Source organism: Haliotis rufescens, unplaced genomic scaffold (genome assembly GCF_023055435.1).
Source record: "Haliotis rufescens isolate VD_foot unplaced genomic scaffold, xgHalRufe1.0.p SCAF_4, whole genome shotgun sequence".
NCBI lineage: Eukaryota > Metazoa > Mollusca > Gastropoda > Lepetellida > Haliotidae > Haliotis > Haliotis rufescens.
Window position 1 is genome coordinate 49,039,108 of NW_025964112.1, and position 15,076 is coordinate 49,054,183.

The 15,076-nt window shown below is 40.1% G+C and overlaps 1 protein-coding gene across 1 annotated transcript in view; it reads left to right on the forward strand.

Annotated features, from left to right (window-relative positions):
- LOC124152567 overlaps positions 1–12,745 on the forward strand; it is a 52,400-nt gene extending 39,655 nt beyond the window's left edge. Inside the window, exons 4-5 of the mRNA XM_048381588.1 lie at positions 7,012–9,193; positions 10,857–12,745. Coding sequence (XP_048237545.1) covers positions 7,012–9,193; positions 10,857–11,855 — 3,181 coding nt within the window. The 3' untranslated portion in view covers positions 11,856–12,745. The remainder of the gene's footprint in view (positions 1–7,011; positions 9,194–10,856) is intronic.
- The last annotated feature ends 2,331 nt before the right edge of the window (positions 12,746–15,076 follow it).

Genomic DNA, 15,076 nt, shown 5'->3' on the forward strand with positions numbered 1-15,076 from the left:
GTTCCTGCTTTTGGAAAGGTGTGAGCAACCTGGGAATCTATCGTGCAGACACCTTATGCATGTTCAAATTGTCATGGATGATTTTTTCCACAGACTCTACGCTGATCTTGACATCTTGTGCTAACTGGCGAACAGTTATACGTCGGTCTGCCAAAATGGCGGTCTCCACTTGATGGATAGTGTCCTCATCAATGGCTGAATGGGGGCGACCAGGAATGGCAGCCGTTTCCACAGATGTCCGACCACACTTGAACTGGCGATGCCAGTGTTTAACAACGTCATATGATGGGGCATCTTTCCCATAAGTTGCTTTCATTTAATCGAAAGTTTCTTTTAGTGTGCGACCTTTCAAATATAAAAACCTAATCACTGCTCGGTATTCTACTGGCTCCATTGTCACACTCTACTAGATCATAACACCTGTAAAAGTGGTAAGATTAATAGTTCGGTGCTGCAAATTCAGACATAACCCATAGATACATGTATCATTACACATGTGAAATTTCAACCAAATATGATAACCCTAAGTGGTTTAGGGGAAATCTTTAATGAACACCCCTCGTACAATCCCCCTATGACACCAACTACTTTGATCTATAGCTACGCTTCCGTACAGTTTGAATAATTATGTATTTATGCTGTAAAAAAATAGAATATTATATGGGCGCTATATTGATCATGTGGCTCAAGTTCCGTCTTGCTTGCTCATTATGTTATAATTTGGTAACACAACGAATCGCTTCTTATATGAAAGTGGGCAAGGATAAGCTCCCCTTTCCGCAAAAACCTGATATCATCACAATTTAATAGTGATTCATAAACACATATTCATGATAAAGAGAGAATCGTACAATCGATTGTGGTTTTAGCTGATATATTTTTAGGAATATGGAAAGGGTTTTCTTGTTCATATTTAAACCTACATATTCATTAATATGTTTTGCTTTTCCGATATATGATTTATCCATTCACAAATGCTTTAACCGACAGAAGAATAATGTGAACTGGAATCAGAATTGCAATTGGCTGTAGCAAGGGTGTTCAGTGTGTGCCTTAACCAGACTTTGGTATCAGTACTAACACCATGGTTAAGTTGGTATGTCACCTGACCGATCCCGCGTCCATGCCCAGGGCCGCTTCAGACATCTTCCCGAGGCAAGAGAGTTAACTGACTTTAAAAGTCCAGTTTCCACCCTTGCCGAACTAGGCTGGAATTACTAGGCTCTATCGTAGCGCCACCAGTGGCTATTACCAGCTATGACCCTTTTAAGCCTCTCCTATGGACCAATCAGATTCCACCTCTCGTATCACTTGCGTTTGCTTCACACAAAATAGTGGCGCCCGGTCAGGACGATCCAATCGATAATCAATATCTATATTGTGATAAAACGTGTCTTACATCGCGAAATGCATCAAATCACGTGAGCATCTTGATTAAAAACATGAAAAAAAATGGAAAATATTTGCTGACAACGTGTTGGCGGTGCACATGTTTTGCAAATTCTGCAATCGACCGAAATCTGAACGACAGTTAACGAACCGGATTTCGATTTCGGTGCGCGATTTTGATTGGACTATGCATAGACTCTGAGCCCAGCCAAAATGTAACTCCATAATACCAACCTAGTTCGGCAAGGGTGGAAACTGGACTTTTATAGACAGTTAACTCTCTTGCCTCGGGAAGATGGCTCCAGATGGCCATGACACTTTGCGACAAAAGCAATTGAGTATGGTTTTACGCCGCTTTTAGAAATAGTCCTGCAACATCACGGCGGAGGACACCAGACATGGGCTTCACACATTGTACCCATGTCGGGAATCGAACCCGGGTCTTCGGCATGACGAGCGAACGCTTTAACCACTAGGCTACCCGACCGCGCAGACAAGGGCTAATAGAAAAACAGCAGTCACGAAGCAGGTCTCAAAGCACGGATATGTCAGAGGAGTCATTTTGACGCAACAACATCGTCAACTGCGATCAGTGGTGCCAAGCACGTTGAGTATGGCCTTACCTGCGATGAAAACCTCATATATGAAGCACTGGCGAGCTGATGGGGAAGCCAGGGTGTACCAACAATGATTTGTATTTTAACGTTTTACCCGATCTGCTTACGGGAGATCGACATGTTTGGTGGTGGCAGGGTAAAGATGTGGGAGGTAGTCTTTCACACTGGTAGAACAAACCTGGTGCAAAGGCAAGGCCCAATGCTATTTTGATGATATCCTTCAGCATCAAGTTGTTTCCATTTTTAACCATGTTAACCTGATCTTTCAACAAGACAATGCTAGACCGCATACAACACGTGGAACAGCGGAACCACGGTGTACAGGTCCTCCCATGGCCTCTCAATCACCAGATTTGAACCAAGTATCGAACATCCATGGGACGTCCCCGAAAATTCCTGAATAAAATAATTATGCTTCAGGCTATTGAAAACAAAAAAACAAATTGCCTGCTACAATGATTTCATTGTTACAAGGTGTAGTTCTTGAAAAAAATCAGGTTCAGATTTCTAAATAAAAAAAATATATCTGGTTTTGAAGCTTCATATGTCTTTTGTGTCGTTCATATAATTATGTCTACAAATATTACCTATGCCGTTTTCAAAAAAAAAGAGGATTATATTATTGTTAAACCAGGAAGTTGTACCGTGCTTCTGCACACTTCAGATGTGTTTAAGAAATAAACGGCTCTTGGTCATTTTTCATCTTTTGATAACACTGCAGGGAGAATAAACCACGAGGGGCGCAGACCCGAGTGGTTAATACTCCCTGCTGTGTTTTATTGTACCATAAACAATGACGACGAATCATTTATTTATAATATGACATATCAACATTAATTTATGTATAGCCGCTTTGAGGATGTTGATAAAATGTGAACGTGGTATTTTCCACATATTCTCAAGTCGAATATCTATATCTTTTCCCCTGAAACCGATTGTCATATCTCTCCCACTTTTGGGTGTGACGAAACACCAGAAATGAGGAAAGAGCTATGGTAGTTCACAGATAAGACAACGTTCCTTCTGTCGATACTTTTGGTTACAAATATGGGTAGAAATCATACAACGTGCAACTGATTTTTTTCACTCATGGAATTTATTTTGGAAATCCCAACCGCCTCCGGGGATAGGGCGTTTGTCCAAAGAGGGGAAGGTCGGTGATAGGATCCCGGGCAGCGTAATACCAAAAGACGTTAAAAGATGGTAATTGTTGTTACCCTGCCTGACGCTCGACTTTTAGGACTGGACCGCTCGGAGTCGGTATTATATGTTTTCGAGAGGGGTATATCCATGTTAAATTCATTTCACCTCAACTGAAAATCCGATGTAAGCACGATGTCTGCAAGCCAGCTATGCCTATGATGTTCGCTTGGCGATTACACAATGGCATAGGTATATGATCGAGGAGCTTTTGTTATGTAAACAGGACGTACTATCACACCCATATATAGTACGTGACAGTCTCTTCTGGGGCCGACACATGACAGCGCCAAAGCGCTTTCCTCTTGAGTCATGTGCCAAATGCGAGCATGCAGCACAAAATTTGGTCAACCTTAGTTTCTTGAACACAGCTTGACTGGAAACTAAGAATGCACAGAAAGTATTCAAGTTCAATACCCTGATCGTCGGCTTGCACTCACGTGACACTCGGAGACCTATTAATTGTGAATGAATATTTACAGTTCAACTGCGCCCATCTAATCACGGTCGGCGAATCAAGTGGAGCCGTCAAATTCTCAAACACCATCTCATTATTGTATCTAATATAGACGCTGGACTTGAACGCGTCTTAAAAAATACCTCTTTTAAATACTTTATGGTCTCTGATTCCATGTTGAACGCCGAACGTTCTGGCCCATAACAAGAATTTAAGATAACCAAAATAAAACAAAACACACTTTAAATAATTTTACAATGCCTGTAGCGTATTTCAAGTTAAATTACCCTCCAAGCCCCCATTGGCCTTTTTCACGAAGGTATTACAAATCCAATCATGAGCTGAGCTTGGAGCCGTGCAAGGTCAGTGCAGTGAATCACGGCCGCCGCTGTCCCAGTTATTAACGGTATACATTGTTAATAAACGAGCGAGTTGCCTCCCCTATATAAATCATGGCGAATCTTTCCCAGCATTTTACGAAAATCACAATATCAGGAATCACGAAGAATGCACCACGATGCACCACTGAATAACCATTGCATATTTGGAGGAATGTGTTAGGAGTAAGTACTTGGTATAGATGATGATAGAGACTATAGTTATCAATATTCAATGACATACTTTTAGAAATATGTTCCTTTTCAAGGAAATTCCCAAGTCTCACAGACGAGCTCACACGAAAGGTACTTCTCGACAAGAGCCCTTCATAAATATCGTAACTGATCACAGTTCACGCTTTGCTGACAGGTACCATGCGTGACGTGACCGTCAAAGCTTCTTCACTATCTTTAGCCCTTTATTCCGCAATCTATTAATGCTAAATCTACTTAAACAGCTGATCAAAATCGTATCGATCTTAACGTTAGGTCATCGTTACTATCAAACCTAGGCCCCAAACATATTGTTTCAATCTTTTGGGTTATGGATGATCTGGCTTAGGCCTATTATGATATTTTCGTTTATTACATTTTCGTGATTTTGTATGTGTGACAGTGTATTCAGCGATAGGATCAAATCTTTTTAGTCCTCTAGTCCTTACAATGATAAAATATAGTAAAATCCTTAAATGACAAAATTCTACTAATCCTTATGATGCCTTAACTATTGGGCAGTTTGGTAAAGACTATAGGACCAATGTCAATTTCTACCACTCAAGTATAAACAAATGATAAATGAGTGTAGGTTTTTCACACATATCAAAAATCAACAGCTGTCAGTTCGGCTCTAAACATGTCAAAGGTGGAGGTCTTTGACCATAATGGAACATGACTAGCTGATCATGCCACATGTAAGCAAGAGCAGGAGAAAATGGTCTCATGTAATAATTGTATACACAAGGTAACCCATAGTCTCTCTTACAGACCCTGATACAAATATATCAAATACAGCCCATGCAAGTCTATAATGTTTGGCAAGTCTAGATTTCTGCAGTATCTGAAAAAAAAGAGTCTCTGGGCTCCTTTTTATTATATTTTTATTAAGATAATTGAACAACTTTTTTTCTGTATGATATGTTCATTTCACAGTTTCAGTGACAAAAGATGGTAGTCTAGGTAACCAAGGTTTTTTTTTGTCCCTTTTCGGGTCCATTTATCCCAAATTTTAGGCCATTTTCACCATTTTTTTTGCATATTCTCTTTAACACCATGTAATTAATGTCTGCCAGAAATTTGCAAGCATAATTATCATGATTATATGTGATAGCGCCTGTGGTAAAGTGGTAATGCATTAGTTATATGACTTAGCATGCATTGCATTATGCTCCACAACACAGGTTCAATCTACCTCAGCTGCTGTCTGTGTTTTTTTAATTGTGCAAATGTGCACCCTGTGAAGTGCACCACTCCTACCAACACACAAAGCTTGTTATCATGTTGTGTAGTGTTTGTGTCACACTAAGCATACTAAGGGGTTTTCCTGAGCTCATGCTGGTCCCTGCGTTTCAGTCCTTTGCCAGCTCTGACATAATATTATGACGTATGGTCATAACATCATGTTATTACCGTATTCGACGTAATAAGCGCCCTGCTCTAATAAGCGCCCACGGTGATATTTGCTAATATATTGGCTAGTGAACAATACCAATTAGCACCCCTTCCGATTGATCAATGTACACAACACTTATTTATTCGCGTATAATACGTACGTGTGTTATATGCACCCTTAATTAAGGGCATTTAAATTCTGGAAAAATGTATCTCTCGTATATAAACAGTTCAGGCTGTCAGCATAAACCACGAAATTTATCTTTCAAAATGTCTTTTTCAGCAAAATAATATTCAAATAAGAGGCCCCTATTTCTAATTTTGTGAGCGCCCTGGGCGCTTATTACGTCAAATAGGGTATGTTATGTGGCTTGGTCACTCTCAGCTCTTGGCTGTTTACACCAACACCACCTAAGATATGAAGTAAACTGTGTTGACCTTATACATAGTTAGTCCTTCCTGCAGGTGTTGGGTTCCATGGGTTCCACCACAAAGAACATGATGTGTACATTATCTATGTTATTGCTATGTCATATCAATTCAGAGTTACGTCATGTCATCTCAAAATCATGAGAGCTCACATAGAGAGCGAGTCCTTCAGAAAATAACTGAGAACTTTTGCATATTACAATGTTGATAAACATCATGCGTTTTAATATTTCCAGGTTTTATTGAGTATTTGATATTCAGAATTTGACACGTGAAGTCTCAAGCTAGGACAGTCAGTTCCAAACCTGAGCTTTCTGGTCATCAAATATTCAATAAAACACACAAATCTGAAAACACGTAATCACGATAATCTTTATCTCCTAAATTTAATAGTCCTCACTTTATTTAATCACTATTTTATTGACCTGTTAAAGACCTGTTATTGACCTGTTAATTATTGACCTGTTAATTAAAGACTAAAATCTAAAGGTGCAGTCTTGTTGGCTGTTTAGGATATATGGGATTCCTTAAATGCTTGTCCTATATAATTTTCTCCTTTTTACACGTTATTCATTAATGTACATGGTTTTCATTGCATTTCCAAAATGTTAAATTTAAGAACCATGGATAGATAGTGATTGCCTACTTCACTAGGTCCACAAATCTTGAGTAAGAGAGGCATCATATGGGAGTAAAAGATATGATTGTGATCGTTAAATTGACTCATGTACTTATTATGTGAGTGAGTATGGTTTTACGCCGCTTTTAGCAATATTCCAGCAATATCACGGCGGGGGACTCTAGAAATGGGCTTCACACATTGTACCCATGTCAGGAATCGAACCCGGATCTTTAGCGTGACGAGCGAACGCTTTAACCACCAGGCTACCCGACCGCCCATCGTGTACTTATTAAGAAATATTTATTTTTTCAGAATTTGGTGTTTAAAGTATGGCGTCTCTATGTCAAAAATACAAAACCAACTGAGACCTGCTCTGAAGATGGAGGTGTCCTTTACTGACAGCGACACTGGAGATGATGAGTCCATTTTAGGGGTAGAAGATGACAACAGAGAGAACCAGTCTGAAACAGCCAGTGTCCTAGTCAACCAGCTAGCTGACAGTCTACAGGTGATGGAGGCAGCTTTTATGTGTCATGTCATCAAGACAAATGTTGTCAATGAACAAGACATTGATCTCCAGATCCGAGTCCATATTGAAAACAATGACATGACACCTCATTTCATGGATATGCTGAAGACGGGTATGATCCAATGTAAGAGCTCTTACTGTAAGGTTCACAAGGTGGCTGGGAACTGTACAACATGCAGTAAACATGTTCCTCAAAATGCAGGGGAAATAAATATGATCTTTGAATTGAGTGATAAAAGTCCATGTGAGCATTGTGTACCAGGGACTGCTGTTGGTGAGAAGCTGCAGTGTGATGCAGTCAGCGCTGTCATGGATGCAGCACCGGAGGAGGACAGGGCGGGAGGAAACACAGATGAAGTAGAAGGACAAAGAAGAGGGGTGACCAGGAGGAGGAAACAAACAATCAAAATGGCAGAGATGTTAGATGCAGATTCAGATGTCCGAGAGGATGATGAGGATGAGGATAATAAAGATGAAGCTGATTGGCAGAGAAAGGAGGACATGAAACCCATGACTAGAAGAAACACCTCAAGGCCAACGTCGACTCCTGCAGTGAAGACTAAGCCTGCTACTAGGCCGCAAAAAATTAAAAAGGTTTTGAAACTGAAGTCAGTTAAAAACATGGAAGTTTGCCCAGCTGAATCGGATGACAAGAGTTCCATGTTCAAGGAAGTTGTGAAGAAAACTAGAAGATCCAAAACCAAGAAGTTTGAATGTAATGTTTGTGGTAAAAGTTTTGGGGCAAAGAACGGAATTCTCCAACATATCAAAACTCATGAAGTACTTCCCATTAATAAACAGTTGACTGATAATTTGGTCGAAGCTGATAATATTGTGAAAAGTGAAAATAAGGTGAGGACAGATGTGACGTGTGAAAATACGCCAGCAAGTGAAAATGAAGTCGTGAGTGAAAATGAAGGTTCGAAGGGTAAAAACAATGAAGGAACTCAAACAGATACTAAGAGGAAAAGAAGTGTGAGTGATCTCCGCCCTTACAAGTGTGCTGTATGTGGAAAGACGTATCAGATGCTGAAAACCCTCAAAAGTCATGAGCGCGTTCACAGCGACAGCACTGAGTACGAATGCAATGTTTGTGGCAAAGGTTTCCACATCCCAAGTCGACTCAAATACCACATGAGAATACACACAGGGGAACGGCCTTTCCAGTGCACGATATGTGGCAATGCGTTCGTGAGGAATGGTCACCTGACCCATCACATGAAGACACACGAAGCGGACCGACCATACAAGTGTCCAGTGTGTGGTAAAGGCTTCACTGAAGTGTGTTATCTGAAGGTACATGAACGCAACCACACTGGAGAGAAACCGTACCAATGTGATAAGTGCGGCAAATGTTTCACCAACTCTTCATCGTTTCACATCCACCAACGTGTACATAGCAGCAAGGCTGTTAAGTGTGATACCTGCGGTAAGGAATTCCACTCAGAAAAAACTCTGACACAGCACCAAGGAATCCATTCTGGCGTCCGACCATATGTCTGTGACTTCTGTGGTAAAGGCTGTCTTACATTGTCCCGATTGAACCGCCATAAGCGGACTCACTCTGGCGACAAGCCCCACAAGTGTACGAACTGTGACAAAAGGTTCTTTGACGCAAGTGACCTCAAACTCCATCTGAGAATCCACACCGGGGAGAAACCGTTTAAATGTGACGTGTGTAATAAGAAGTTTACGCTGAAGGAATCCCTGAATCGTCATGTGGTCGTGCATATAGATGATCGGCCACACAAATGTAATGAGTGTGGGAAAGGTTTCGCAACTGCTAGGCAGCTAAGTAAGCACACCAACATTCATTTTGGGACAAAGAAGTTCATCTGTGAGCTGTGTGGAAAGTCATTCTTGACATCAAATGCTTTGAAGTCGCATAACCAGACCCATGCAGGGTACCGGCCACACAAGTGTGACATCTGTGGCCGCATGTATCGCAGTTCCTGGTATCTTCAGGTGAGTGAAACCATTTACAACTATCCAGGTATCCCTTGTATCCAGGGACCCTCATCTGATGCAATTCTATGTGCAGAGTTGCATCCCTTTGGCACGCCAGAAACCTATGATTATGGGTATGAATCCCAGTTCTCCCTGATTGTTTCAAGGTTTGTTGGTGCCATACCCATGCTTGTGGGTGTCACCAAAGTGGTAAAGAGCTGTCATGCTTATAAATTAAACACTTTTGAAAGCATTGTTAAACTCAACTCACAGACCTATCCTTGATTGCCAGTAGTTTAGTGTTAACAAAGACATTTCAGGAGATGGGTTCAGATTTTGTTTTAACACCTATGTCATGAAAATATTAATACAGTGTAACCTTGCAAAATCCTTGCCTTGATCACATGTTGATATATTGAGGATCATCACAGTTCAATAGCGATAGCGATCAGCTGCTTCGCTTAGGGTCATTATTATTTTAAATATGTTTAGTAAAAGCTGCATCTAAATTAACAACTTATTGGAATATATTATTCCTGATAAAAAAATAGTTTCAGATACAACTTTTGCCGATCCTTGCATTAAAATACTGTAAAGTTATATCATTGGGTGTGTCTTGACCAAATCACCGGTAGATTCCAAGAAAATGTGTGTACAGCTGATTGCTGTGTCCGGCTTAGTTTACGAGAAAATACACAAGGTAATCTTAATCCCTGGATATAAAACAATGCCTAGCTGAACAAAAAATACAATTTAAACGGTAAATCAACATGTCTTTTATCTCAAATTTCTAATTTGTACTGACAAAGTTTCTCATCACCCGTTCGTTTGCCGGACTTCGCTGAAGGGGTACGGTGTAATTTTTCATAATATTCAAATTTCTTTTTTCCAAAATATTGAATCCGCTAGAGGGGGGTGCGCATTATACATGGGTGCGCACTATACATGGGTGCGCACTATACTCAAGAAAATACAGTACTTGGTGGTCCTGGCAGAATCTTTATCATGTTCATGTTTGTCAGCAGTATCATCTGATATGAGCTCTCACGCTTTCTTGAATTACAATACCTGTGAAGTTCCGGGTTGGAATAGGTCATCAGCAACCCATGCTTGCCGTATAAGGTGACCATGCTTGTCGTAAGAGGCGTCTAACGGGATCCGGTGGTCAGGCTCGCTGACTTGGTTGATGCATATCATCTTATCACAGTTGCGTAGATCAAAGTTCATGGATTGTCTGGTCCAGCCTCGATTATTTACAAACTGCCGTCATATCATGCATATAGCTGGAATATTGCTGAGTTTGGCGTTAAACAACAAACAAACGAACTTGAATTACAAACATGATAAAGTATCAACATAATTTGAAATAATTTCTGATGTTGCTTTATTTCTTGCTTTATAGCTTTCTTTAGCATTGGTAATATTGATAATATATATGTTGATATTAGTAATGTGTTAATTTGTTTATTCTATTTTTTGTGTGTAATCTGTCATCAGCTGGTCATGTCTGTTTTAACCTTTGTCATGCATGTATTTGTCTTTGTCAAAACTTCATGATCATGATCACGATTAACATGATTAAAGATTCTGTTGGCTCAACAGAACAAACTTGAAAAACTTCAAGGAATGAATAGTGTTTGAATTAATACCGTTTGGATAAAATCATGATTGTGTGCTTCAGGTTCATCGTAAGACCCACACCGGGGAGAACCTGATCCAGTGTCACACGTGTGGAGACTGGTTCGTCAATCCGTCCTACTTCAAACTCCACCAGCAAAAGCACTGCAAGGGGAGACTACTCTACTGCAACGTCTGCAAACACGGCTTCTCCAACAACCATGCCCTCCAGAGCCATATGGGCATCCACACAGGCGAACGCCCTTTCGGTTGTGATATTTGCGGAAAAGCTTTTGCGAAAGCTACGTTGCGCCAGGATCATGTGAGACGCCATTCGGAGCAGATGGTTCATAAATGCAGCTTTTGCGGCAAAGGGTTCAAGAGAACCAATGATCGAAAGAAGCATGAACTTCGTCATGAAAGAAAGATGAGAAAACTCCATCTTCCTGACAGACTAAAACCTGGCCACAAGGACAACGTTTCTGTCCAACAAGAAAGAGACATCCTGCAAGAAGCAACCGAGAGCATCCGAGATGTTGAAAGCTCATCCGTGATGGACGTTGACATGGGGGAGGTTGAAGAACCTCATGTTATGACGGAACACGTTGTGCTCACAACAATAGACTCCAGCCAGATCTCAGAGCAGCAGGATCTGCAGGTAGCTGAGGACAAGGAGACACCCACACAAAGAATGATGGTGGCAGTCGATCACTCGTATTACTCAGACCACAACGTCCCCATGGTCTCGGATCATGGCCTGTCCGGTTCGGGAGGAATTCCCATCCACACTCTGGCCTCGGACCCAAGCCCAATGTTCGGCACGGGTAACCAAGCAGGATTGCAGGTGGTGTCCGGCCAGCATGCTCTGTCACAGGTTCCAGGGCAGCATGGCTTGGTGGTTGGACAAGGGAGTCTGCAGGCTCTCACTCCCTTGCAGCCGACGGCCCTGCCTCATCCCAGCCACCAGGGGATGGTGTCTCATCCGGATCAACGTCTTCCTCCCAACATCGGACACAACCCGTCTCTTCCACATCCAATGTCAGCACATTCCTGGATGTACTGAGGTCACAGTTCCTCCCTCAAACCCCCCTCCCTACCTCTCCCATTCAGCTCCCCTCTGTGGTGATGCCAGGTTGGAATAATTCCCCAGCAACTTAACCCGGTTGTAGGAGACGACTTAAAGGTGTCTTGGTTGTCTTGGTCATTGTACTCTGATTATTTACAAGCCACCATCATATAGCTGGAATATTGCAGAACAACAAACCAAACTCCTTGAGTAATAATAATAATAAGGATAATAACTGCATTTTTAAGATAACCCTACGTAGATGCTGTATCACAGTGCAGAGAACATGATCAAATGATGGTATTTGGCTTGTTTTGTCATCTTGCTGTGAGTTTGCTGGAGACAATGGCTTTAGGACATTTTGAATTTTTCAGCATTTGATAGGACATTTTTCTATATCAAAACCAAATCTTAAACAACCCTTTAGGACATTTTGGATCTCCTTTAAATGAACCAGTCTGAATCCATGTCTCAACAACTTCATGGCAAGGCACAATCCTGTCAGAATGAAATCTTTTAGACACCCATATATTTTGCACAATTTGATCATTTTGGAACAGTTATGTTAAATATTTTTTGTGGCAACCAACAAGAAATATGATCATGATGATTGTAAATTAATAAGGCATAGAGTCACATTTACATTTAAATACCAACATTTACATATACATACTGGTATTTACATTTAAATACTGACAATTACATTTACATACTAACATACTAACATTTAAATTTACAATCTGACATTTACATTTACATACTGACATTACATTTACATACTAACATTTACATTTACATACTAACATTTTCATTTACATACTGACAATTACATTTACATACTAACATACTAACATTTAAATTTACAATCTGACATTTACATTTACATACTGACAATTACATTTACATACTAACATTTAAATTTACATTCTGACATTTACATTTACATACTGACATTTACATTTACATACTGACACTACATTTACATACTGACATTTACATTTACATACTGACATTTACATTTAGATGCTGACATTTACATTTACATACTGACACTACATTTACATACTAACATACTGACATTTACATTTGCATACTAACATTTACATTTACATGCTGACATTTACATACTGACATTTACATTTACATACTGACATTTACATTTTCTACCAGGCTGTGATTATGATGTTGTGATCTTAACCAATTTGTTTTATGTTAAGTTCAAGCAAAGGTGTAATAAATGTGATGCATGTCTTTCAAGATACTGCATTATGCTCATCTTACTGTAAGCTATGAAGACAGACAGAAACCTAGGTGTCACCATGGACTCTGGGCATTATTTTTGTTAATTGCATGCTATGGGCACAAAACTTGCTAAAATGTAGAATGGATGCAGAGAAAAAATATTGTATATTGATGGACGCACAATAATATACATTGTACCAAGTTCTGAACAAGAAATATTAAGGTCCTGTAATTAAAATAATTATCAAGTCTTACAGTACAGTTCACTGCACCATTTCATTACTTTACAGGAACTTCATATTTCCTGTAAGGACCCTTGAAATTATGTACCGGTCCACTGGACCCACGGTTTTGTAAGTCCAGGTGAAACCCTGGGCCCCGTTCCACAAAGCGATCTTAGTGCTACGTTGATTGTAAGCCTATGATAAAGTATGGGAGTTACAACCAACTTAGCACTTAGATCACTTTGTGGAACGGGTTCCTGGATAGAAATATTACCTTTCATGTATATATACACATCTATGTATCAGTTGGAAGGTTTTATTGATATATATGTGTGATATGTTGACAAGTTTTCAGACTAGATTTTCAATCTAATCCATTGTATTCTGCCTCCATATATCTATTCCTATGACATGTGAGTCTTTATGCTGAGAGTAAAACCGAAATCAGTGTCATGTACCGTTAGATAGACTCGTCCAGCAGCTCCTATGCTATCCAATAGCCCGCCAGCATATGATTCTGTTTTCTGATTCCAACCAGTTACATCTCTGTAGAACCATACATGACAACGCCCCTTCAGCCCTATAATCTGTAACATGTAAAGTTCGTGAACCCTGTACCCTGGTAACAAATAACACATGCACTCTGTATTGTCATGAGTATAGGAGATAGTCATCTTCCCGAGGCAAGAGAGTTAACTGATTGTCCATTTTCCACCCTTGCCAAACTAGACTGGAATTTTCGTTGTTTGATTGAAGTGCCACCATGGCTATTACGAGTTATGTCCCTTCTATGTCACACCTATTGACCAATCAGATTTCACCTCTCATATCACTTGCATAAATTTGCTTCAAACAAAATGGCGCTGACCAGTCAAGAAGTTGTGATCGATAATCAAGATCTTTATTGTCATAAAATGGGTCTTACCTTACTAAGTGCATCAAATCACCTGATTAAAAACATGGAAATATTTGGAAAATATTTGTCAATGCCCAGTTGACAGGTACACATACTCTGGGAAACCCAAATCTTCACGGTGGTCGCCATGTTGTTTATGAACCGGAGGTCAGTTTGGTTCCATAAATTGTGATTGGACTATGCATAGACTCATTGGTCAAGCCAAAATATAACTCCATAATACCAGCCTAGTTCTGCAAGGGTGGAAGCTGGACTTTTTTTGGACTCCCTTGCCTCGAGAAGATGGTGATAGTGATATTTGAAATTATGTATATATGTCAGTCACAAGAGAGCTTTGCTCAGATTTAAGATTTCTGATTTAAAATTGAATTGTCTGTAGAGGAGGTCACAGGAAATCAGCCCTTATTGACTGATCACAGTATATTTTTGTTCTGCCGTCCTATATTTAATCAAAATGAAGAAGACGAGATTATACTTGTACTCTCCATGTTTATAAGTACCACGTATATACAGTATCCAAGGTTTTAGTGTTAGTTTTAATATACAATCTACAGTATTCTCCAGTTGCAAACCTTCACCTCCTCTGAAGCTTTGCTTTCAGTTTTTGTGCCCTCTCTTCATTTGGGAGTTGGGAGCAGTGAGTGGATGTTTCTATTTTGGTCAGCAAGTCCGAAGCCCTGAACAAACTCAATCAAATCAGTTCTCTTAATCCAATACAATACCTCCCTGCGTGAAGTCATTCTATCAGCATTGAGTCATATCTGGATTCTGTATCTCAAAAATGAATACTATCGGGTAGTTCCAAATGCAAAAAAAAAAAGCTGTTCTGTTATTTT